The 26,784-nt window shown below is 41.3% G+C and overlaps 1 protein-coding gene across 1 annotated transcript in view; it reads right to left on the bottom strand.

Moving 5' to 3' along the window:
- The window catches only part of TTLL11 (tubulin tyrosine ligase like 11), a 36,413-nt gene extending 10,867 nt beyond the window's left edge, over window positions 1-25,546 (bottom strand). Inside the window, exons 1-6 of the mRNA XM_056505468.1 lie at window positions 24,962-25,546; window positions 19,691-19,787; window positions 18,211-18,344; window positions 12,055-12,630; window positions 11,414-11,509; window positions 10,776-10,894 (exon numbers count right to left, since the gene is read on the bottom strand). Of these exons, the coding sequence (XP_056361443.1) occupies window positions 10,776-10,894; window positions 11,414-11,509; window positions 12,055-12,630; window positions 18,211-18,344; window positions 19,691-19,787; window positions 24,962-25,546 (1,607 nt within the window). The remainder of the gene's footprint in view (window positions 1-10,775; window positions 10,895-11,413; window positions 11,510-12,054; window positions 12,631-18,210; window positions 18,345-19,690; window positions 19,788-24,961) is intronic.
- Window positions 25,547-26,784: the final 1,238 nt, after the last annotated feature.

The raw sequence follows: 26,784 nt of genomic DNA, 5'->3' as shown, positions 1-26,784 counted from the left end.
ACAAGAATTTCCACCTTTCAAAATAATAATATAGTTGCACAAAAGTAGAAGTATTAAAAGAATATTAAACCCAAACAGTGAGAGATTTTTGACATTATGCTGGAAAAATTATGGCTATTACATAGAGTTTATTCAACACTTTGGAGAATGCTTTGAGGCAGGCAAAGCAGCCCCAGTAAAGAGTCCATATTTCAAAGAGCAGAAACAATCAGATTAAACATAAGGATTGATAATCACCACAGTGTTGGCAGACAACAAACTTCTGATCACACCAAATACATTTTGAAAACACAGCAGCTGTCCTGTCTCTGGGAAGCAGAAAATGCTGAAAGCAGAATTTCCATCTCTCTGACAGAAAAAAACCTCTGTATCTCAGTTAAAGAAATAAACTGGGTAAATCACCTCACTTAGATTTTAAACTTCTCCTGCAGCTTCCAGGCCTGACAGGGTGCCCCTGTGGAAGGTGAAAGACGTGCAGCACACTACTTGTTTCGGGGAGTTGGTGAACATATTTTAGGTGAATCCATGGGTAAAATGTACTCCATAGCTTTGCCATTTGCTTAAGAACACCAGAATAATTTATTAGACAGTTGGAAAAGTGAAGCCCAAGCCCCTGCAGCCTGTCAGCAGCCATCACAGCAGCTCTCACCCGTTCCAGGCTCTCTGCTCCTGTCCCTCGAGTGCTGTTTTTTTGCCACAGCCATCAGTCCCCTTCCTGAGAAGGATGGTTCACTGCCTCTTCAGATTGATGGATTTATTATAAAAATAAACACTTCTCATTAAAGATTAAATAGCTTTTGGCAGGAAACAGAAGACTGGAAAGTTTGCTGCCTTCACACAGTGTTAATGAGTGTTTCCAAGATGTAGAAACTTGGCGTGGATCCTGCTCTGCTCCACACCAGGGACACAAAGCCATGGATGAGAACATTATTGACATTTTCATTTCATATGCAGAGAAGTCTAGAGTTGTAGTTTGCTTTCTACAGCCCTTCCTAATTCATAGTTTAAATAATTAAAGGAGAAATGCATCTGAGGAGTCTCAGGTGTTGAAAACACCCAGCTATTTCCTAATTATTAATTGAGATTCTTTACTTCCAACTTCCTCCTCTTAAGAATAATGGTGGTATCATTCTGTATTCACTACAAATTTATTACTCAGTGTAACACAAGCAGTGAATGCTTATGTTATTATCTGTCAGCTATGAGTGCAGCAGAAAATATGGCATTACTGTAATGAAATAATGGATAAGCAATGCAAATTCTGCATCCAAACACTTTGTTCCACTGTAGCAAAAATTATTACAGAACAAAGATCATTAAATATAGTCCCCAATATTTTATTTTCTGTGGAGGTAGCTGTTATTATTCCTAGTAGATTTATTTGTGTTCACTATTTGCTTTCAAGGTACTTATGTGCCTCATTATTTCTCCAGAGTTTCTTTTGTTTCTTTAGAAAACTGTGCCTGAAAAATAATAATGCAGGATAGTGCACAGGCAAAACAGCTGTACAGCCTGGGAATACACTGAAGTTAGACCACCAAGTGTCTTACAGTAGAACAGGGGGGGAAAAAAACAGACCAGGATATTTCTTCCCATGTGGAAATTATTCTTAGAAAGCAGTTGTGCTTATGCTGGGACAGAAAAGGAGCTTTAACTTGTCATCCAAGGGAGCAGAAAGCAGCAGTGCAATTGCATTTGATCAGCCTTAATCCTCCTATTAAAGCAGGTGCATTCTCATACACAAAATAACACTCCTGATGATTACACTGCTATTAAGTCATGTGACTTCATGCTTTCATTTTGTGGCAACTGGGTGCTAGGGAGTTTTATTGCTTTCTCAGTGTTTCAGAGACTAGAGACCAATTATTACTTAAAAATAAGCCAATCACCTCTCTTGCTGAAAGATGACTTGCAGCAGAAGTTAAATTATAGAGAACATCACTGCCCCCAATACATTAATTTCTGTCACTCTGTCACTGCAAAAATTTACAGCAGATATAATCTCTTTGAAGGGGGATCAAGTCATAGAGTACGAGCCTAGTTTTAAATAGAATTTTAATTTTAATGAAAGCTTCAGGGAATGATGTTTATGCTGCTTATCTTTCATACCTGGTGATTAAGTTAATTTATACTTAATGGAAGAGGATATTTCTAATCCCCAGACAGGCTCAACATCTGTCTGTGACGATGTTTTTGGAAGCCTTAAGCTGCTTGTGATTGATGTAATAAAACCAGGATTCTGCAAAACTGACACCTGAAGGATATCTGTAAGAGGGAAAATGTTATTTTTCTGTTCAATGCCTCTGCTTAAGTCAAACCAGAATCCAACCACTTAATACTGCTGTCCCTTAAAAGCCTGCTTTGCACTCCTTCACCATTATTTGGGTATGAACAGGGCAATAAGCAAACAGTTCTCAAATATGTTTATGATCCAATATTCACTCATTATGTGCGGTGCCTGAGACATGCAACTTTCTGATGGCCTGAAGTTAATGAGAATAATAAATCTGCTGAAAAAAAAAAATCTGTGAAATAGTCTCCATTTTTCCTTCACTTCTCATTCCATGTCTATTTAAACCCAAATATTAGCAAAAATAAATGCTTGCATCTATCACATAATTATAACAGGAAAAAAAGTCTTGAAATGTAAGTATCTTGCCAGAAAAAGATAAAATTTTCAACTTCATCTCAAGAAATCACAGTACTGCCAAAGAAAAAAAAGTAGGTATTTCCAGCTGTCATTTATATCCATGTTATTTTAAATTCTAATTCTTACAAGGCACCTGCACGTAAGAACTTTGCACTGGTGTTCAGGGATATAATCCATGTGTGCACATCCATTTATTCCATTTCACTGGTATCTATGACAAGCCTGTGATGTGGCCCAGGCCCCACTCCAAGCAGTGATTTGTTTCTTTCCTCAGTGAGGTGATGCACCTCAGCCTGCCCTTGGCTCATCGATTGGTTCTAACATCTCCCAGGCTGCATGAAATCTGATTTTTTGAAATCAATTTGTTCATGGGCTGTGCCATTCCTGAGAGAACACAAAGTACATGCCACGACTCAGGAGTCACATGAGGAACTGGAAGATGGAATTGGAGACCAAGACAAAGCATTCAACTCCCCCCAGATAATTTATGCAGAACTATCACAGCTGGTTGTAGTTTTAGTTACACAGAGATTGTAAAGATGCCAAGGAGACAGGGAAGAAATGTGACATTTTTATACCTTTATATACACACAGCCCTTCTGTACATCCAGACATAAATACACACAATGTCACTACAATTTCTGTTTGTAGTACATACCTGTACACTCATGCTATGAAAACTATCTGGTGGGAAGCAATTCAGTATAAGAGAGATTACAGAAAATTAGAAGTTATTGGAGTTTACATTACAGAGCAACTGGGAAAATTGATTTAAAGGCAGAGTTGCTTCTGTGCAGCACAAACACTCAAGAAGGTGAAAGGGAAAAAATGTCAAATTAAATATACATATATCCTTCATTTTAGACAAGGCAATTAAGCTAATATTCTGAAAATCAAATTTCATTCAAGAAGCATTTAACTGCAGATTAGTAATGGAAATTGTGCATATACAAAATCCAGGAAAAAACTCTACAGTCAACAGTGCAGCTGAATCACAGCTCCTGCAGTAAGATACCACCCAAAAACTAGATTATGTTAGCAAGCTACAGGCTACCTAGAGGTGAAGATGATTTTGCTGATAGCAGAAACTCAGCTGAAATGATTAACATATTGAAGTGTCAGGAAAAAACACTCTGCACTCAAACCTAACTATTAATGTCCCTCACTGCATGAACACAGAAATTCAGTGAATCCCCTGGACAGGGAAGGCACACACACAGATGTTGCCTTTAAGAGAGGGGAAAAAAAGTGGTTTTAACTTCAAACTACAACAGCTTTCTTGTATTGAAAACTAAAGGGGAAATTATAGGGGGTGGAATTAGATGATCTTTAAGGTTCCTTCCAGCTGAGTGCACCAAACACTTAAGTAAACACTTCAGTACTTGATGAATAAGGTCAGAATTGCTATTGGTTTATATCCAATCCATTTCTGGCCAGATTTAACCTGAATTTTCACTGGTTTCAGCTGAAGCTTCCCTGTCAGCAACACCAGGATACAGCAAACATCTGCATGCAACACAGCTCCCAGGGATGCTTTGAAGTCCTGCTGACTTCATGGTTTAAAAAACAAAGCGAAGCAACACAAAGCAGCTTACTTTGTCAGAATTCAGCCAAAGCAGGAGCAGACAGCAGAGCAGCTCCAAGATGCATGTGGCACTTTGGGAGGGAGGCAGAGCTGAGCCATTGGCTGCTGCTCCTCTGGCCCCAGTCAGAGCTGCTGGGGCAGTGCTGAGGGACACAAACTGCATCACTGAAACCAGGTTCTCCTACTATCAACACTCACTGATAACCTCTCATCAAATAACTGAATCCAAAGTTGGATTTAGACCTGCTGCCTCCATGTTCATTTTGATGCCATGTGGAAAGAGATGAAGCAGCCACCCCTTTATTTCTGACCTCCCTTCTTGTTGGACAAACCTTGGAGATTATGGCAACTCTTGTAGCTGCACTACAAAAACTCAAGGAAAGTGACATATTTTTCATTTTCTCTGTGTTTTATCACAAAGGCTTTCTTTTTATGTAGAAATCATTGTAAGACAGGGAAAAGGCCAAAAAAACCCCCCTTCTTAATGATCAACTTAAAATGTAATATGATGTGAATATCTAAGAGATGTAATTGCTACAGCATGTTTGGATACATTCAAATGTTTGGGAAGTTCAGGTTTTATGGAGACACTTGTGACAGGTCACATTCCTCAGTTTATCTCCTTCCTTCCTCTGCTCACGAGAGAGAAAAGGAAAGAAAAGAGATGTCAATAAAAAACTAATTAGATTAGCTGCATCTCAAAACAGTGATTCAAGTCTAATTGGCCAAAGCAGTCTCCATTCCCAATCTGACAGCACAGACCCAGAGCTGGGCTCACCCCAGAGCCAGGGGCACTGCACACACCAATTACTGCTAAAGCACACCACAGGTTTGGGCCAATTAATTCCACAGTGCTGAAAATGAAACCTTTTCAAATCCTGCAACCCATATCAGTTCTTGTCCATTAAAATTTCCAAATGAGCTGGGGCTGTCATCAGCTCACTTGCTTAGTCCATTTTAAGCACTTCCAGCTGTCCCTCAATATGGGGTCATTGCAAGAGATTCAGGATAAGACTGAATTCACTCTCTACGTGCAAGTTAAAGTACAGCCTGTCCAGTCAAGATGTGAGTTCTTGGAATATAATGTGTGAGCAAACACAGACCTGCTTGCAAAACTGCACTGTGCAGTGCTGAAGGCTAAAATAGGAATAACCATAAATTAATCTGTATCTATGCAAGGGATTTTGTTTTAGCTATTTTTAAAGAAGTATTATTACCCATTATTACCTATTTTTAGTCAATTAAACATTGCAGATTATATTTCAGATTAGAGCCACTTAAAAATTTAAAAATCTATCATCAGATTTAATTATCTTTTCTGTGTTGGGACTTCTGCCATAGCACATTCACATTTTACAACGTTCTGCAGTCAGTATTTTCTGTTGTTGTAGTAAACATAAGTGGCTCTAAAAATCAATGTAGAACTATTCTGTCAGTCAAGCACCATCAAATCCTTCCCTTCATGGAGGGACACCTCACACTGTCCTTCACAGAATTTCCAACAGAGCCTGTCCTAGTCAATAGGAGAAAGGTTAAATGCTCTTAAGGATATAGCAGATAAATAATTGGAAAAGCAAGAACAGAGAGCAAGGATCAAGATACTAAAACATCTGCTTCACAAAACTGAAGAGAGCCATTGAGGCAAGTTTTTCTTGAGCAGGATGAGAAATAGCAGTAGAAATAAATACTCTCAACTACAGAAAAACCAAGTTAACATTTCAATAATCCAAACTGAAGGAACACTGACAAACATCACATTTAAAAGTCTCCCTCACATGTCTAACTCATCAAAAGCTGCCCAGGCTAATGTAACAGACACAAATTGATAGTGGAGCTGGCAGATTGCCTGATGAAGTACTAAACCAGAAAGCCCTCTAGGAAAGAGAAAGGGGCTAATTCAATGTGCTTCCAAAGGGCTTTGGCAGAATGAGCCTGAATATGAACGCTGGGTCATTTTGACTGATGGAAAAAAGAATTGTGTCAGCCTCCAAAATGAACCAGAGGAGAAAGATCAATCTCAAGAAAGCCACACATATGAGTTTATACAGTCTCAGGCAGAAATAAGGCTTGGAGTGAAGAGGTGGTGCTTGAGAGGCATTTGAATAGCTGCAAACCTGAGCAGACTCACAGGGAAAGGGATGCAGGAATCAACCACAAGCTCCAGCAATCAGCCCAAAAAGTCAATTAGCAAATGGAAACCCAAACACTGATACTTCCATAGCTGGGTTTATTACATGCTTATTTTGATGGGCACTAAACTCACTCCATATAATGCAAAAGGCACTGACAACCCTGAGTAATGAATCCCTGAGGAACACAATACAGTTGCTCACAGCAGCAGAAACTGAGGTACATTACAGCCAGCCTGAAGAACAGTCATTATTTTCTGATCAGTGATAACTGCAGCACCAGCATTCCCCCATCAGCCTCTCCACGAGTCTGTGCACTGAGTCTCTGACCCTCTTCAACCACCCCTGTCACACAATCATAACCTTACAATGCTGATAGTGAGATAAACACAGTAATAAATGGCAAGAATGACTTTATCATCAGCAAAATCTAGGCTAATCGTACTCTCGAGACATCTCGATACACAGTGTATTTTCATTTTTCCATTAAACATGACTCTTAACATCAGGGGAGGTTATGAAACTGAAGAAAAATATCTGGAAAATAAATGGAATACAGTTGAACAGGTGATTTCCTGACTTTCCTTAAGAAAGTACAAAATTGCTCCTCAACATCAAGAAATTAAAAACAGCATTAGAATTTGGGAAATGCCTTTGGAACATACAAAAGGATGCCCAGAAATGAATTAATGTTTTTATTAAATACAGATCCCATTCTCCTTCTAGAAACTATTCACTTTTTCCTCTATCATGGAAAGGACTCATTTCAAGAGCAAAAGTTGTGTAATCAACACAGTGGAGAAAATGAACCATCTTGTTTTGTGCAAGAAAAGAGGAAGAGCTTTTGTGTAGCAAGTTATACAAAACCTTGTTTTGACTGAATTTCTTCCTAACACCAAAAGAATAAAATAAAAAAGTCAGTCTGACAGACATTAATATTTACAGGGTGTTCTCAGAACAGAGTGACATTAGCCAATGTTTGCATGCTGATCTTGCAAAAATTTGAGAGCAACCACATTGGAGTTCTTCCTGCTCAGGAAATTAGTTAATCATATTTGACATTTGCTAGAGCCACAGGACCCAGAGAAGAGAATTGTACCTGACGTATTTTTAAAAAGAAGGGAAAAAAATAATCAGAACATCACAAATAAATTTCAAGGCTGGTTTCAAATGGAAAAAAGCACTGCAGTGGCATGTACAGAAAATAGCACCCAAGAAAAGATAAACTAGCAATGAAAGAGCAAGGGCCTGATAGGTAATAAACCAAAAGCATTCAGTTTGGAGGGCACAAGGAATTGATTGTTTTTGTAACAGCCATAGATTAAATTACATTTCATTTCCAAAGTGTTTCAATTCTTTCTTCTGTCAATGGCTATTTCAGAGTTGAATAAAAGTCATTATATTACTTAGAGGGCTGCACCTTCATCATCTCCAAGGAAAAAGCAGATTTTCTTCCATGAGCAACTCATATTTCTAATGACACGCATGCCATGACGCTATGATTTCTTTATCAAAAGAATAAAATGGTTCTTTTCTGTCTTGAAATATGTAAGAAACTAGGCATGGAAATGCAAGAGATCACACTGGGACACAGAGTAAACAACAGCAACCAAAATACAAAGGAGTCCTTATTGCTGGATTAATTAGCATTAATAACTAGGGCATAAATATTTTTGACAGGACAGGAAAGCGAGTCTTAGCATTTTTGAGATGATATAAATGTTCTTCCTATACCATGTTGAGCAGTCCTGCTCCAATTGATGCTCCCAGCTTGCCTTTATACCTCCAAACATCTGACATCCAGTGGAGAATACACAGCATTTACATGAGACTGAGACTCCTTTTTGCTCCTCCAATCTAATGCAATTTGAGGCAGAATAAATTGCTAATAATTAAACAAACAGTGAAACTAAAACCTTTTTACTACTGTCAAGATTCCAAATTAGGCACAGAAAAATAGAAGTTTGCAAAGCCTTTTGAAATGGATTTTCTGTTGGAGGCACAACATACACAATGATTTGCATCAGTGATTATCTTAATTAAACTGCTGTTTACATAAGTAATGTTGATTTACTTTACATGTTGTTCAGTGTCATTAGACCATTCATTTAATTGTGCAAATTTCCTTTAGCTGAAGCCTTCTCTCACCTTCAGCAGGCTGTGAACAGCACCTCAGTTGTAAGGAGTGAATCCAGAGCAAGTTTAATAATTACTACACAAGCTTCAGACAAGTTTCAGTCACACACATCACTGGGTTAGCTCCCAAATGTCAATGGCCTGGATGTTTGCCATCATCTACTCAAGCCTTAAAATCCATGACAGCAGCACTACCACACAGAGCAGAGATCAGAAACTTCCATGATATTTTATTAAATGTTTTAATTTCTTAATGATGAGTGAAACTTGAGTTCCACATTAAGTGACTTAAAACCAGGAAAAGATCAATTCTGCTGTGGAAGAAAAGCCACCATGTATATTTAAATACATTGATTTGAACATGTATCACTGCAGATTTTCAGTCACTAATTGCTGGCACTGCCAAGGTAATTACTAGCAATCCCTGCATGTAAAGACTGGAGTTATGTTGGAAAAATTAAGAGGTATGTATGGAATGATAAACTGATCTTATTCAGCTTAACTTTTTTTTCCAATATTATACATCACATGATAGGAAGGAGACAAGAAATAGCAAAACATCGTGAAGATGATGGAAAATTAAACTAAAAAAAATTTTGAGCTATTAATCCTTCCTGATAATGAAGTACTTCAGGATGACTTCTAAAACTCACTTTCATTTAGATGCCTCATTTTTTTTAATCTAGGAGATAATGAGAAGAAAATCAAATTCTCCACAGCAGAATATTTACCTGAGATGCAGCTCAGACTTCTCAGTATTTCCCCTGCGTGTTCACACTCTATGCTATACATATTGCTAAAGCCTTGCTGAGATTAATGCCTGTTACTTGATTAGCATCAAAATTTGAGTCTGTGAAGCTTGCTGCTGGTTAGCTGTCAGAACAGCCATTCTTGCAGATTTTTCTTTTTCTGTCAATTGGCCAAGTTTTGCTCAAGAAGTTGCACACAGTGTCCCCAGTTCAACAAAAAGCTCTTGGAAGCAGAAGGGGTGAATGGCAGGGGAAGGATGGGCAGAAGTCACTCGAGGTCCTGCACACCCAGCAGGTCCCAGGGCACTGCCCTGTGCAGGCTGACTTACAGTGCAGACACAAATATTCATCTCCAAGATGCTCTGTTAACCAGATTACCCTGGAAGAAAAGCTGCACCACTGATGAATTCTTGCTGAGAAGAGCCAGTGGTTTATCTCATAACCAACTAAGCCTGTTAGAAATTATTTAGCACTCAAAATGTATCAGAGAAGAATCCTCAGCTGAATGAGCCTTCCCCACACACTGGCGTCCTCTAGCAATTTATTTGTAATTATAATTTGCCTTTTTTCCATATCTAATATGAAGTTAATGAATGCCTGACATAACTTCAGCAGAAAAAAACCACCATGACTAGTTACATAATTACAGGTTAAAAAATGATCTTTTTCAGCTTCATGCACTGAAGTAATCTTTAAGGGTAGAGGTTAAGTACAGGCAACACAGAGGATAAATTGCTTTGCAAAACGTTCTGTACACTGACCACAGCAACCTCTCTGTGTGGCACTGCCTTTGAAGGAAGAGTTTGATCTCATAATAATATTGCAGTAATACAGAACTTGTTAGCATTATCAGTCATGTCTTGTTCATGGGCCTCTGTCTACAAAAGGACAGCAAATTTGCACTTGAAATCATTACAGAATGTGAATGGCATTTCAGGTTACCACTAAGTGCCAAGAGAAGAGTAAATGGATACATTAGCTTGGAGACTGACCTATGAGCAAGAATTTCTAGGGAAAAAAGAAAAAAGAAAAAAAAAATCACCCTTTCATGTCTTCAAGGAACTGCTTAAAATGAAGTATTTTCATCAAAAAAGATATGATTTCTCTCAGCCTGATCCCACCACAGGCAATCCTGTGCAAGCTACTGCAGGCAGTTCCTCTCATTTCTAGATCATAGATTTAACTCTGTTTATTATCACAGATTAAGGAAGCAATTTTTAAATACAATATTCACACTTTTCAGCTCCAATGGGGCAATTCATTCAGAGTAATTTGTGACTTTGAAACAAATTAATACACAAATTTATGTCTCACAACTGTTTTGAATAAAAGAGGCCTCAAGTAGAAGTACAAATAAATAAATCTGGGCTACTAAACTGTTTGCACCAGTTGAGAGTAAGATATTCCAGGGAAAGTGGCATATCCTGATTTACTATCTGCTTGTGGACGTTCTCAGGGAAAAAAATCTGATTTTTCTATTTACTGCAAGACACTAATGCAAAACCAAGGGAAACCAACACACTTACTGAGTGTCTTTCTTCTTCTTTTTCTGAGGGTCCATCAGCCGCAGAGTGTCTCTGATGACAGCAACTTTCACTTCTTCATCAACACGGCTTGGGACATTTTCAAATACTCCAGGAGAAAGCTTTACATCACAGAGGGATACAATTATTCACTACAGAACTAAGGGTGATTTATTCCACATTTGCTCAGACTTCATGCACTTCATCTATATTTTAAATACACGATGATGGATTACAAAATACTTCTTCAAGGATGCACAGATACCTTCACATTTTCAGTATGATGTTACAACAAATTTCTCTAGTAAACTGAAATATTAAAAAAAAGATTGTTGCCGATGTTATCATTTATATTATGTATATAAACAAGAAAAAAGATTATTAACAATTCTCTAAACACAATTAACGACTGCAGGAGATGATGAATAAATGCATTTATGACAGAGATGATGGAGAGCTTTCACAATTCCAATAAGTCGTATTTCCTATGTATAAGATTAGCAATGATTTGAAAGCAGAAAATTATAGATAACCTTGGAGGTTTCATATTAGCAGACAGCTTTCATCTTTCAAACAAGGAAAAAAGCCCAGAAAACCCAACCTAAGCAATTTCATTCCAATATCACACTGACAACTCTTACCTCTTTCTCGTGTTCTATTCTCATGCTGGGGTTTGCATTTACTTCCAGTAACACGGGCTTCAAGTTTTTCATCAGGAGAATGTCAAATCCTAAAATCTGTGCATAACAAGCAATATGTTACTTCAGTTCTACTCAGTGTTCTACAGAATGCAGTGTTTGTCCATATGGCAACACTGAGGAGGAAGAAACATTTGAGGGGCAGAAAAGAAATAACTGAGAAGCTCTACACAGTGCTGAACTCCAGGAGCCACTTGCCTCCCATACTAATGGCTCCTTTCACACCATCCCACCCCTGAACACTGCATCTGCCAACATGGAATCCTGGCATCCACAATGAGGGGGTCTTAAAATTGCCAGGATCAAAACTGTGTCAGGAACCTGCAAAGCTTCACTTCTAACACATAGAAGATGGAATGGAGTGAATACTGTCCCTAACAAACTACACCCATTGAAAATTCTCTGTATCTGCTGAGGGCTGGCAGTAGCACAGGTAAGGAGATTGAGGTTTGACTTGGGTGAGGAGCTCTGAGCTCCCACCAGTGAGCAGCACCAGAACTAGAGAAACCTTTTAGAAAAGGCATTAAACACCCAGAAAATTAGTCTACACATAGAAGTAATTCCTGGCAGAAATTCCAACTTACCTGGAAGCAAGTTGGCCCAGGCTTTCCTGCTGGTATGTCAGACTGATAGTAAACTTTCAGTTCTGGTGTCAGTGCAATAATTGTTTTAATCACCAATGAAATTATATCTGACCAGAGCTTTTTGACATCAGCTCCTTTGGAAGACAGTCTGCACAGAATGCTTGAAAAAGTCCTCTTGCTGCCAGTGTTTACACTGTCAGAATGGATGAAATTCCCACTATGGATATTTAGTGAATAGTTGGTTAAGTGCATAAAAACCTGGTGCAAATTTTTGAGAGTGGGTTCTTGATAGGGCTCTGTACAAAACCTAGAAAGTCCATCTTTGGCTATATAAATCTCTAATGGTTCCAAGGATTTCAGCAGGACATAGAGACGAATATCAAATTTCAGTTTGTCCACGAGCAGTGGTTTGCAGATGTATTCCTGGACCACAGCTGGCCGGCTCTGGATGCTCCCTGTCAGCCTGATGTCACTTGGGTCTTTGATGAGGTAGATTCCATCCCCCTGGCAGCCTCCATCAGGCTTTACAATAAATGTGGGCTTCCAGGATGGATTGTTGTCTTTCATCATACGAACCTAGAAGGAAAAGCATTACAGTGAGAGGGAAAACTAACTGGGGAAGGGAAGAAGGGCTGGTACTGTGAAAGCCAGTAAACAAAAATAAATAAAAATAGCATGATCACATCACCAGAGTAGTAAACACCATGCAGAAAAGGCAGAAGATGAACAGTGCTGACAAGCACAAGGAGAAACAAAAAAGCATGAGTAGGGAATTACCAGTGCAGCTAAAAGGTCATTTTATTTAACAAGCCATTATATAAATAATTTCAGGAACTTCTTTTTAATGTTCTATTCCAATTTACAGAAGGAAATGGGGTATATCTCAGGAGACCCATTTTAGTAGTCATTAATGTATATGAAACTGCAAAGTTAAAGTTTCATGCTGCATTTTGAACAACTACAGACAATCATTTACTTAAGAAAAGGTGCTTTATTTATTGAGGTATGAATGGAAATGCTACCAGAAGAAAGAAAACTGAAGTAAAAACTTGTCACTAACAATGTCTTTTTCCACCACTGAAAATATTTCACCATCAGATACCCAGTGTTAATAAAACTGGGGAATGCTGAACCATGTACAGGTGTAATAGTGTCACTGACACATCTGCTGAGTATCAGAGCTTTCATGTTACATGAGTATTTCTCACTACCTAAATAAATTCTAGTTTATTTATTACTTGTACAGCAAAAGTCAGAACTGCAGACATAGGGATGCTTCAATCAGAAATGAAATTGAGAAAGCAAGGAGAGCCCTAACAAAGAAAGCAGCTGAAGAAATGCAGGAAGCAGGCTAGCAGGTTTATCAGCTCCTCATGGGATTCAGGGCAATAAAGCACTCTAAACCTCTTCCATCCAAAACAGAGGGATGTCCCAGCATTGACTGCTCCTTTCTTGCACTCTCACATTTTAGAGCCCCAAACTTGCAGCTGCTCTCCCTCTCCCTGCAGCCAGGCACGTGCTGAGTCCAGTCAGAGATCTGGTTTTATCCTGTGGCTCACCAGCAACAACTGGAGATTAACTTTTAGAAGCCTGAGGACAAAAGCTGACAAAGAAAGAACAAATCAGTTGCCACCATCAGCCCTGGAGAATGAAAGAGGGAAAAATCAGCCCAAGGGAAAAGGCTGATTATGGTCAGATGATTGTGAGAGCAGCAACCTCTGCTGTAACATCAGGCTGCTGACCCCCAGGAGAGGCCCAGCTCCATCAGCACTGACATTCCCAAGGCCTCAAGGACTTCTGGCTCCACCCTGCCCAGTTATTTATTTCACTCAGAGTCACTCTGCTAAAAGCCTTCCTTCAGCTGCAGCAGAAATTCAAGATCCATTATCCAGACTAGGATTTTTCTCATGGACAGGTGTCACAGTGACTCAGTGAAAGATCCTTCTTCAAAATAGGTCACTGTGAGGGATAAAACACCTCAGTGGAGGTCAGGCTTACATAAATGGCATGTGGATAAATAGGTCCAAGTAGATCAGCAGGCCTAGATGAGCAAAGAAGGAAAGCAGGATTTATGTCCTAGTCTTTCCACCACTATAGAATAATCTTCCCCTGATGTGACATTATCCTGCAGAGCAGAGGAGCTCTCTGGTTCACTGTTGTTAAAGTCAGCCCTCCATGACCAAACACACTCTGCTGTGACTCTTGCTGAACACTCAAAGTGCCAATTGTGCCCTCCTAGGGCAGAAAACAGTGAAGAATCTCTGTGACATCAGATGGAAGAATCTGCCCCCAGTCCCACATCTGCTGTTCACCCCTCAGGCTCTGTTCTGTCAGCTCTGCTCCAGGAGCACCTTTCCAAAAGAGATGATGCTTTCCAGGGACTATTGCTGAAGATGCAAAAGAACCTGCATTTCAAAATATTGCACTCTAACAATCATCATTCTCTAAGATGTCTCTTCTCTTAAAATAGAAAGCAAATATTTTTATCCCTCATTTTCTGTTCCATTTATTTAATGGACTAAAAGGCCCGAGTATTCTTCAGACTTTCTAGTCCATCAAAACCTACACATGGCAGATAAAGATAGGCTGGTGGGGAAAGGGGGAATAGTAATCCAGAGTCAGTCTCAGTCTGTTTTTCAGCAGATTTACTGTCTTGAAGAAAACAGATGGCTTCTTGATCTTCACGGAAATTCCCAACAGTCATCTTCAAATTCTCCACAATCCCCTCAACTACATTCTTTCAAATTCTCATTATGAGGGGGCTTGTCCAGACTTAGAAAATTCAGTCATGTAAGAAAATGAGTTTATATGAAATGAGATATTTTGCTTGACAGAAGGAAATTATCTTTAAAAAACATGTTGACCATTTACAGTTAACAGCAAGAGAAGAGTTTGGTGAAAATCTGTAGGTTTGGCTTTCATGAGGAAACACAGGCTGAATGAATATAGTATTCTGGAAAAAAAATGCATATAATGGGCTATAAGATCTGACAGCACAAAGACTGGAATATTCATGCCTATGCCTAAGAGGTATCCAAAAGCTGAAAACCTGATTAAAACACCAAAAATATGCTGTGCTGGAAATTAGACCATCCAAATTAGATTCTTATTAAAAATTAATCATACTGGCCTATTCATCATCTTCACAGACAACACAAAGAAGGAAGTATGAGAACAATCACAGTCCTGGTTTAATTCCAAGCCAGTTATTTTTCAGAAACTTGAATTTCACATTAGAATTAAGTTCTTAGCACACACATTCCAGCAGATTCTTCCCTGCGAGATTTGCTTATCTGTAATTCATCTTTTGTTACAGTCACATGTTAGTACAAAATGTTTTAGAAAATAAATTGGTGAATATTAAAAATAGCTGAATATATATTTACTTAGTAAAATGAACTTTTAAGCCCTTGATGAAAACATCTATCACCATCTTGTTTCAATATAAATGACACTAAGGCAAATACCTTTTTGTTGGTATTTCCAGTATGAAGCTCATCCACCACAACTCCAGTGCAGTTTTCTCAATTACTGGCTTTCAAAGCACTGAAGATTAATATTAGATTACCTGCAGTGTTTTCTACCTGAATCTAAGTATAGGAGAAGGCTGACAGCATTTGATTTCATTATTGATAGATATGTCTGAAAAAGTTCACCATCATGACTACAGAAGTGAGGCACAATAAGGATATTTGAGAGAGAAATTGTTTTGAAATGTTGCAGTGCATCAGAGGGATGCAGCAAGATTTAAATTCTCAAGGAGTTTCTTCTTTCAATAATCATTTCTATTACAGGCAACATCTCATAGGTGTCCATTTCTCATCCAGCCCTTTGCAACAAGATCTGCACTGCAAAGAGCACCAAACCATCTTCTCATGTCTAACCTACACCTGCACTGACACAATCTGACTTTTGATAATTAAGAATGTTCCAGCTCCTCCAGAGACATGTCTGACATGCAGGCACCACCAAACCTCTCCCCAGTTGTCTGTTGTGAACAAGCTGAAATGCAGACTCTGAGAGCTGACAGTTTTGGCAGCATTAGGGTTGCAATGCAAACAAAACCACATATGAACAAATAAACAACAGAAAAGACTGGAGAACTCCTGCTGAGAACTCACCAAACTGCAAGTGAAAAGTGCTCTGAACCTTTTATGGTTCACAGGGGGTTTGGAATGTTTTGGGTTGTATTTTTCCTGTTCTGGAGGGGTTACACTCCCAACTTGTGTTAAGTAGAACATAAACTCTTACAACATAAAATATAATGTTTGATAACAAGAACTATGCTTTTCTCCAACACAGATGGAAGAACATATGCAAAGGAAACTCCTAGGAGTGTGTTAGTGGACATCTGTTCCTCTTGGAACACAAGCAGCAGCGTTTGCAGCGCAGGGAGCAGGAGCAGAGCAGAGTTAACTCGCAGAGCAGTGTGAACTCGCAGTGCCACCTGGTGCCAGCTCCCGGGGCTGAGTGTGTCACCTGAGCCAGCACAGCCAGCACTGTGCTCAGGGCCATCCCCACCAGCCGTGCACCCTGCGGGGCATGGACCTGATCTACTGCTCCCCCTGAGGCATGGACCTGATCTACTGCTCCCCTCAATGCATGGACCTGATCTACTGCTCCCCTGAGGCATGGACCTGATCTACTGCTCCCCTGAGGCATGGACCTGATCTACTGCTCCCCCTGAGGCATGGACCTGATCTACTGCTCCCCTGAGGCATGGACCTGATCTACTGCTCCCCCTGAGGCATGGACCTGATCTACTGCTCCCCTGAGGCATGGACCTGATCTACTGCTCCCCCTGAGGCATGGACCTGATCTACTGCTCCCCTGAGGCATGGACCTGATCTACTGCTCCCCCTGAGGCATGGACCTGATCTACTGCTCCCCTCAATGCATGGACCTGATCTACTGCTCCCTCTGAGGCATGGATCTGATCTACTGCTCCCCTTGAGGCATGGACCTGATCTACTGCTCCCTCTGAGGCATGGACCTGATCTACTGCTCCCTCTGAGGCATGGACCTGATCTACTGCTCCCCTTGAATCATGGACCTGATCTACTGCTCCCTCTGAGGCATGGATCTGATCTACTGCTCCCTCTGAGGCATGGACCTGATCTACTGCTCCCCTTGAATCATGGACCTGATCTACTGCTCCCTCCAAGCATGGATCTGATCTACTGCTCCCTCTGAGGCATGGATCTGATCTACTGCTCCCCTTGAATCATGGACCTGATCTACTGCTCCCCCTGAGGCATGGACCTGATCTACTGCTCCCCTCAATGCATGGATCTGATCTACTGCTAGGCATGGATCTGATCTGCTCCCTCCAGGACATGGATCTGATCTACCTGTCCTTGCTAAAGGGTTATTCACACTCCTTTTGCTCTTACAGTGGCAGTTACACAGCCCACTTGAAAAGTAGCTATTAAAATATATTAATTCAACTGGATTATGGATATGGTAATTAGCTAAAAAACTGCACCCAGTACAAGAGTCTATTAAAGTCCACACCTTTCTTCTCTCATATTTCCAAGCAGAGCATACTCTAGGACATAAATACACCCTGGATGAGTCAGACAGGGTTAAACAAACACATATAGTATTTTAAAATATTTGTAGTAACAGAACCAAACACCAACACACAGCATCATCCTTTTTTAAAAAAAGCTGAAAAAGAATGGAATTTTATTACATTCTGAATATTTACACAAAACAGCAGTCTGACATGAGATGATGTGAGTGTATTTAACAAAATGCTCTTCAGAAGGGTTTGGGTACAACAGGCCAAGTGGACTAAAAGGATTTCAGTGACAGTGCACCTGGTGAAGCACCACAGTCCCCACACTGTACGGGAAGCTCCTCAGGCCAGCAGAACATGCAGGGAAAGGGCTGATGCTTCTAGCAGGTTCAATTTTCAGACACCTCTCCTGGCACAGCAGAGAAATAGATTTGTTCTGAAATTTATTCCAGAACGTAACAAACAAAGCTAACAAACAGACATCCAGATGATGACTGATCCCAGGCAAACTGGAAAAGATGTCATCCACAGTCCCAGGTGTGATTTTAAATAATCTGGTAGGTTCAGAAGGCTAAAGAATGACATGGATTCAATATCCAACAAGTTACAGTATGCTGAGAGCAAAAGTGATGTACCTCAGCCACAAAGAGGGGCAGTTCTTCTGGCAGAATCCAGGATCTAGGGTAGAAGTTGTACTCCAGAGGAAACAGATCTTGCATTATTCTCATGGCCCGACTCAGGGTAATTTTCCGAACCGTCTCCAACATGCCTGGGAGGAGAACAAAGTGACAAAAACCCCACACTGAAATCTCATCCTAACAATAAATATATCATTTCAGAGCATCATTACTCACCCTGCTGGGAAGGCACTCTGGTCACTGCTGTCAATAAAGCTGAACATCTTTAGAGATCTAAAATCTGGCACAATAATTGTGGCATTCCCCTGCCATATTTACTATTGTATGTGTTTCTGTATAATATTAGAAAAAAATCAATTCTCAAAAATACAGCTCAAAATAAAAGACAGCTTTAGTCAAATAGTAAGTACTACCTTTGCCATAATCCAAAATTATTTTTCTAATCTATCATTCCAGGAATAGGTACAAATGTAACTTAAATGTAATCAATCTTTGTGTTTATTTTGCAGTTTTAAGTATCAGCATCACAAAGAAAGGTTCTTTTGTCAACAGCCAAACAAACATTTGCTGAAGTCTTATGCCCATTGGGAACATGTCAAAAAAGCTATTTTAATGGAAAAGTTTCTGGTAAAACCCAGCATCAAATTAGCACAACATTCCTGGGAATCAGGTCTAGTTCTGAAGGGCTCTGGTTTGATTTCTGCGCAGCCACTTGTTCACCAGGTAGAAGCCAAAATACAGACAGGTAACATTCATCCAACACAATTTAAACCATCAGAAAACAACACCATCCTACACCTGAGTGGGAACTTCCCTCAGGCAGGAGAAAGTCAGGGTAAATAAAACCTGGAGTTCGATATCTGAGGTTCTTGTGCTCACAGCACACTAACAGCAGCCATAAATCTGAAGTAAAGGGCTTAGATAAGTCAATACCTAAGCTCTTAGCTCTTATTTAGAGAGATCTCAGCAGGGATTAAACGAGAAAAAAAGGAGCTTAAAAAAATAGAAAAGTCATCATAAGATGAGGATTGACATGAACTCTTCAATATTAAAAAATCCATTTAAGGAATTCTGCTTCGAGCTTCTCCCTGAGATAAGCCAGAGTACAAAACAAAACAGATTCTTTCCACTTTGTATCAAAACCAAATCCAAAGATACAGCACTGTTATCAGTGCCAGATAACAGAAAGTAATTGCATACTTCACTTAAATTATAGCCTAACACTCTTTTTCCTAACTTCACATGTATGAAGTATTCTTCTCAACAAAACCACTTTCTCTCCAAAACAAATTTCAGTCCAGAAATTGTTCGAGACACCCACTGTGAGATCCTCACCCCCTCACTGAACCCAATATACCAAAAATACCGTCAGCTGATCAGGCAGGTAATTCACATTAAAAAACAGTAAAACACAGAACTAGGTCAAATATTGCTGTTTTTAAAGCATTTGTTTAAACTAGAAAGAGAAGTGAAGTACCTGGAAACTTGTTGACTTGCCCTGAGAAGATGTTGTTATCATGAAATGACACCCCGTGCCAATAGATGTCACACGGCAAGCGGCGGCCAAACGGAAACTGAAAAACAGAACAGACACGTTTTGAGCAATCTGGGAATACCTACTCACTCCTGTCCTTTTTAAACACTCATCTTAACCAAAAACCTCTTTATATTGGTTGCAAAACTGAGAATATTCGGATCAGCTCAAAGACTCTTAAGTGAACAAACCAAGAGAGGTTTTTAGAAACCAAACCCAAATCACTGAGGCATGGGCTGCACTGAGAATCCTGAATTCTGATCAACTACAGTCAAGTTATAAATGTAAAGTGAACACTCAGAGCAAGATATTTAAGTACAATAACTGCATTATTCATTTATATATATATCCAGTTATAAGTATTAATTTCTACAGTATTAATTCCTTTCTGGTACTAATAGCCTGTAATTAAAATAAAAGCTCACAATTCACTTAATAATTTGTTAGCATATATATATTCCCACTATCAAGAACTAAGGTGATTATTTCAACAATATTAAGTATTCCTGGTTCTCTTCCCATTCATGCAAGATTTCACTGTAAATTGAAAAACTGTAGCTTGTTTTCTGTTATCAAAAAGATCACCTTTTTTAAAGCAGTCTGAAGAGCTCAGAAGCAGCACTGCCAATTACTGACAGCAAATTTCTAATAGTAGTAAAGTGATTTCTAAAAAACCCAATCAGTTTTGTGTAAAGAAGGTGCTCTTCTTTCTCACACTTATTCTGTTTGACACAGCCCCATTTATCAATCCAAAAAACCCCATTTTATCTGCAGCTCCATGAAGATGCCATTTAATTACCATATGGAATACAGTCACAGGAATAGCTTCTATTACTAAGCTACATCTTTTTCAAATAAATCTGCTATATTTAGCATTTTAGGACATATTTGCATTAAATATCTACCACCCTCATCACCCAGTGCCATTTACTTATTGAAAGAACCACAGTATTTTGCAGAAACTTCTTGTTCTTCACTTGAAATGCAGTTTTTCTTATTTTAAAACATTTCTGTATGCAGTGGATCATTTTTCTTTGAGCATGACAGAAAAAAAAGAATTGCATAAACCTTTTGAGTGCATTACTTTATTTGCTACTTTAATTAAAATTTCAGTTTCCGCAGTAAATAGCCTTGAAAAATTAATTTAAAATGCTAATTGAGCAATGCATCCTTTCTGTTTCCTTACTCACAGGGATGAGAAACCCAATTTAACATGAGCCAGTGGATTCTGCACTTATTTCATTATTATTCAGCCTGCAAAATCTGTTTTTGTACAAGTGAAAATTAATTCTGTTTGGCTCTGAAAGACAATCAGTGGCCTTAACCTCCTTCCACAGGTATATCCAGCATATAGATGCAGCATAGAGTGCCCTTCCCACTAAAACCTGAACAATTTATTTATTTATTAAATGAAATTGAAATTAAAGGAACAAAATTTGCATTTATATAACACCTTTCATCTACAGAGAATATCAAAGCTCTCTACAAACACTGCACAGAAATCATTTCACAACAGATGAGGAGTGAGCAGCTCTGGACAGGAAGATGGAAGCACTGCACCCCCCTAGTCAGGAATTTGGGACAGCACAGCAAGGGTCCTGCTCCTGAGAAATCAAGATTATGTGGATTTATCCAACAAAGGGATCAAACTCACCTCCTGAATGAGCTGGGCAGGATTCTGTAACCTCTGCACTGCACTTTACATAAGAGTGGTGTTTGGAGAGGAGCCAACAAGTTCCATTATCTGGCACCTCTGGCAGTGCCAGGCAGATATAAATTAATCTTACTGTGGTGGTAGAGGCCTTTGCACCACATTCCCAGCTCCTCGTGTGGGGCAGTGGCTAAAAAAGAAAGTTAGCTGGAGCCATTCTTTTTAAAAATCTTTTAAATCTTTCTTAGTCAGATTTGGGCAACACTTGTCAAAAAAAAAAAAAAAAACCAAAAAAAAAACAAAAACAAAGAGCCATAAAGAGAATAGAGTTGTTTCCACACCTTTGACAGGATTAATAATCCATCACAGTCAAATCTGTCTGACAGGTCATTTCTACCTTTGGATTAGAAGCCAATAATTTAAATTGTCTCACAGGTCACATCAGTCTGTTCCATCATGTTCAATGACAACTTAAATGACTTCAGCTTTTCCCAGCATAAAACCTGAAACTCTCCCTACGCCTCCGTACAGCTCCGGAACAGCGAGACAAATGAAACGCTCGACACTGGGATATTTGATGCCTGGGACATCTGCTTCTTCCATTTTCCTGGTAATTGAAAGCATGCTGAAGAAATAATTTATTAAGTGATGAATAAACTCGGGATGCAAGCTCAATTTGTGCCCATTATTTCATTTGGCATATCATGTTCATTTCAAGAATCTGACACGCTGGATCAGATGGTCCAGCCGGAATTGGCACACGCATGGCAACTCTGCAGTGCTTCTCAAAAAGTCCACCCACACAGGCCTAGCAAACCTGATTGTTTAAGTTACTCATAATTCCCACAGCTGGAAAAAAAAAAAGTTGGTTTTTTTCTGTCTTTTGCTTCTGCTAACAGAATCTCCATGGTCAGTTTGCTGCCTTGCACTCCTTCACCTCTTCCCCACATATCAGTGCCACAGAATATTTCACCAGTATTGCCAATGTTTAGAGTATTCTTCCCTTTTTGTATGTCTTATAATGACATTTACCTATGTCAGTCCACTGATGAATAATAAAATATGGATATGTGACACTTTAAGAATGCTACACATTAAACAGAAAAAGTTATGGCTCAAAAGTGCCTACTAGAAAAAGCATTTTATACTGTGTCCTTCCAATAAAATATTCCAGCAGCAAACAGCAGAAATGAAACAAAAGCAAGAATAGGAAAATGTAAAAGGAGTAGAGAAGGAAAAGGATCAAAAATATTATACAAGGGATAACAGCAGAATAGCAGTCCCTGACACATCACTATTTAAAATACATGCATTTCATTACTACTATCAGGACTTTTTTTTTGGCATTATTTTCATGGATCCTGGAAGCAAAACCCGTGTTCCCTCTGCTGGTCCTGCTGTAACAGTGCAACCAAATCCAAGGCTCTGGCCATCCCTGACAGTGGTCTGAACAAATATTTTACTGCTATTTCTCTAAAAGTCTGAAAGGGAGAGGTTTCAGAATTACATGTAGCTTGAATGAAGATTTTTCCTTGGATTTATCTTCTCAATTTTGCTATTTTTTCTCTTCAAATCTTGACCAGATCATATTAAACTATTTATAAACTGAAGATATACAGCATCAGACGATGGTGACTTGTTTACAGGGAATGAGTTATCAGCCACCCAGATGGTGCAGTCAAGCATCACAAAATTCCATATTAGGTCTCTTCTTTATTAAGAGACAAAGTGGCCAGAGGAAGAAGCAACAAACTAAATGAAAAATATTGACCCAAGAAAGAGATGGAGGAGAGAGGATATTGAGGGAAACAAAGAGAGATGAAGTAAAGGCAGCAGCAATTGCTGTTGGGGGATGCAAAGCAGGAAGGAAAAAGCTGATTAATGCAGCACAGAGATTCATGAGAGGAACAAGGGCTTGTGAAACAAGTCAATTAGTAGGAAAGACTATCAAGTGCAAGACAAATGCAAAACAAATGCAAAACAGTGAAGTCTCAGGAAACTATAAAGACAAAATTAACCACTAAGTGTGGCTCATTCCCAGCACAATCCACGAGGCTAACTGATATCAGTGATCCAGAAACCCTCTATGGAATGGCTCCTCAGAACATAAAACTTAACGTAAAAACAAAGAAATTAAGTGTGAAGTGCCCTTGCTTTGCATACTACTGCATAAAACATGGAGCAAGGCTGCTGACAGACAGCCCACAGGTGCACTGAGGGCTAAGAGAGGTAAACCTAGCAGTTTTAATTTCAAGGCTCTGGTATGTTGTTACTATTTTGCTGTACAAGCAGGAGTTGAGAACTGGGTGCAAAGAGATTTTGAAATCCTGCCACTGGATTTAAATAACAAAAACCTTGAAATAAAAATTTTTGAAGTCAGAGAAGGAGAAAGCACTACTCTTCCTGACACGGAGCACACATATCCTTGTGGGATTAGGTATTCAGGACATTATAAATAAACACGGGCAACATTTACTGCCACTCAGTCCTCCAGAAAATAAATCTGCAGTGTTTAACTCTGAGATTAGGAATAGCACAGAATAAGCTGTCTACAACAATTCTATACAGATTTTGTTTAAAAAGCATCAGGTGCACAAAAATATCATCTTGCAATGCGTGGGAATGTAGTGGGAATCCCAAAGGCAGCTTTGTAAAGCAGTGTAGCTGCAGGTCAGAGATCACACAACTCTGTCCTAGCTCTGCACGTGAGAAACAGCTCATCCTCAGGTTTTATTCCTCCTTTTCCCTCCAACTTCCCTCTTACAAATGCATTACAAGTATCCTTTTTCTTACACAAGTTCCTCACAAAGCTCCTAGAAGCCATCTCAACTTCCATAAAGCCATTTATAAAGCTGTTAGGGAAAGAAAATCTTTACAATTGGAGAACAATTTACCATCTATAGTAAGATATATCTAAGAAATCTCTCCGGGATTTAAAAAGGAGTTACAAAGCATCAGCTCTGAGCCAGCTCCCCCATTGTCCAGATTCCAGTTCAGCACACACCAGCACTCACTGAAATCCTCACAAAGCAATGAGAAGACACATGACTCGAGAAGCAGGAGAAAAAAATAGCTGAAGCTGCTTTACATAAAGTAAATTAGCAGCTAAATTCCGTCATGTGTGTGTTATCAGCTGTTTAAAACTACTGCATCCATACACGCAAATCTACCCAACACGTCAAACGCTTCCCCACGGGAGCAGGTTCCTTTTTTGTCCTCTCCCCGATCAGTTTAACCTCGGAAGCGCAATACCCGATTACCCCTGTTCTGGCTTGCATAACTGGCCGTGGCAGTATCGTGGTCATGAATCAAATCAGCCCTGGCCCCGGCACCTGGACAGAAATAGCCGCAGGGTCGGGGGGACACAGCCGGGAGACCCCCGGCTGCAGCAGCCCTCAGAGAGGCACGGGAGGAGGAGGAGGAGAATGGAGGAGAAGAATGGAGGAAGGCTTTGCCGGGGCAGGCAGACCTGAGGCTCGGGAGAGGAGTCAGGGCAGGACCGGCGCTAGGCCGGCGCAGGGATGGGGACGCGGCCCCGCAGGGTCTCGCTGGCGAGCGCTCACCTCCTTCCAGCGGAGCTGCTGCAGGCTGATTTTCAGGGCCTCCAGAGAGGTCTTGGCCTTGGAGCTGTCCACCGTGACCCCGGGCCGCCGGCTGTTCTCACCCCCGTTGCGGCGGCCCGGGGCCCGCCGGGCCCTGCCCCGCGCCGCCTGCCCGGTGGAGCCCTGCACGGCGGCCCCGCGCCGGCCCCGCTCCCGCTCCCGTTCCCGTTCCCGTTCCTGTTCCCGTTCCCGGCCGGGCGAGGTGGGCAGCGCCCCTTCAGCCGGGGACGCCGCGGCTGGGGGGCCGTGCTGCGGGGCCTCAGCGGGCAGGGCCGGGCACCCCGGGGGCTCCTCCGCCTCGCGGGCCTGTTCTATCTCCGCCAGTTCCAGCCCGGCCGGCTTCGGCTCCGGCTCCGCCGGTTCGATCTCCGCCGTCCCCATCCCCGCCGGTTCTATCCCCGCCGTCCCCAGCCCGGCCGGTTCCAGCCCGGCCGGCTCTATCCCCTCTATCCCAGTTCCCGCCGGTTCTATCCCCTCTGTCCCCGTCCCCGCCGTCCCCAGCCCGGCCGGTTCCAGCCCGGCCGGCTCCACTGCCTCTGTCTCCATCTCCGCCGGTTCTATCCCTTGTGTCCCCGTCGGTTCTATCCTCTCTGTCCCCATCCCTGTCCCCGCCGGTTCTACCCCGTGTGTTCCCATCCCTGTCCCCGCCGGTTCTACCCCCTGTGTCCCCATCCCTGTCCCTGCCGGTTCTATCCCCCCTGTCCCTGTTCCCAGCCCGGCCGTTCCCAGCCCGGCCGGCTCCATCCCGCCCCCGCTCCCCGCCCGTTGCCATGGCAGCGGCGCGGCCGGTGACCCGCTGGCTCCGCCCCGCCGCCGTGAGGCGCTGATGCCGTCTCCGCCATTTTGGGGTCGGGCAGAGGCCCCGCCCCGCGCGGTCCGAAATGGCCTCCGGAGGGGGCGGGGCCGCCATATTGGAAGCGGGCGAGGCCCCGCCCGCCATGGCGATCCCGCCTCAGGCCGGGCTGTGGGGCGGGCCCGGTGCCGCCCTGCCCTTCAAACCGAACCCCCGGGTGCCCAGACGCTCGATCCGCTCCTTGCCGTGAGGCTCAGAGGTTTCCGTGTGAGACGGAGCTCTCGGCGCCGTTATAAAGCGTTGCCTCTCTTACGAAGGCGGTTCCCATGGACCGTTCAGGTTCAGCTGCATCCATGCTGGGAGAGCCCCATCTGCGGATTTTAAACACTCTTGGGCACAGCAGGAAAATACGAAAATACACTATCAGTAATGGAATGAACAGCCTTAACAGCAGCTCCGTCATCAACCCGAGCAAGCTGGAAGGTTCCCTGCCTATGGCAGGGGTTTGGAATTATATCATCTTTAATGTCCCTTCCCACCCAAACCATTCCAAAGGTCTGACTCGGTGATACATCAATCCCTCACAATTTATTATGAAGTCGAGACCGTGTCAGTAAAAGCGGCTGTTGGAGCACAAGGCAGTCTATGGAACTGGGGGAGCGCAGGGCTGTGGGCAGGCGGTGGCGCTGCGCCCTGGGAAATCCGGCCTGCATGCAGGAATTCGGGAGAAATTCGGCCTGAGAGCCGGGACTTCGGGGGGAAAACAGGAATAATCAGGGTTCTGTGTGAAGGAGCGATTACCAGAGTCGTGATCTGGAACAGGACTAAAAAAAGATATCAGCAGAAATTATTTAAACTACAGCAAAACTTAAATAAATGCAGAAAACGTTGGCACTGCCAGTTAGCTGCGAGATAAAATAATAAGGTCGTGTCAAGACTCTTATTTTTTCAGTGCCTCACCAGTCTTCTATCATTTACCCTTGCAGGCAAT

This window comes from Oenanthe melanoleuca, chromosome 17, assembly GCF_029582105.1.
Source record: "Oenanthe melanoleuca isolate GR-GAL-2019-014 chromosome 17, OMel1.0, whole genome shotgun sequence".
Classification (NCBI taxonomy): Eukaryota; Metazoa; Chordata; class Aves; order Passeriformes; family Muscicapidae; genus Oenanthe; species Oenanthe melanoleuca.
The sequence above is the reverse complement of the archived record's forward strand: the minus strand, read 5'-3'. Positions and strand labels throughout refer to the sequence as shown.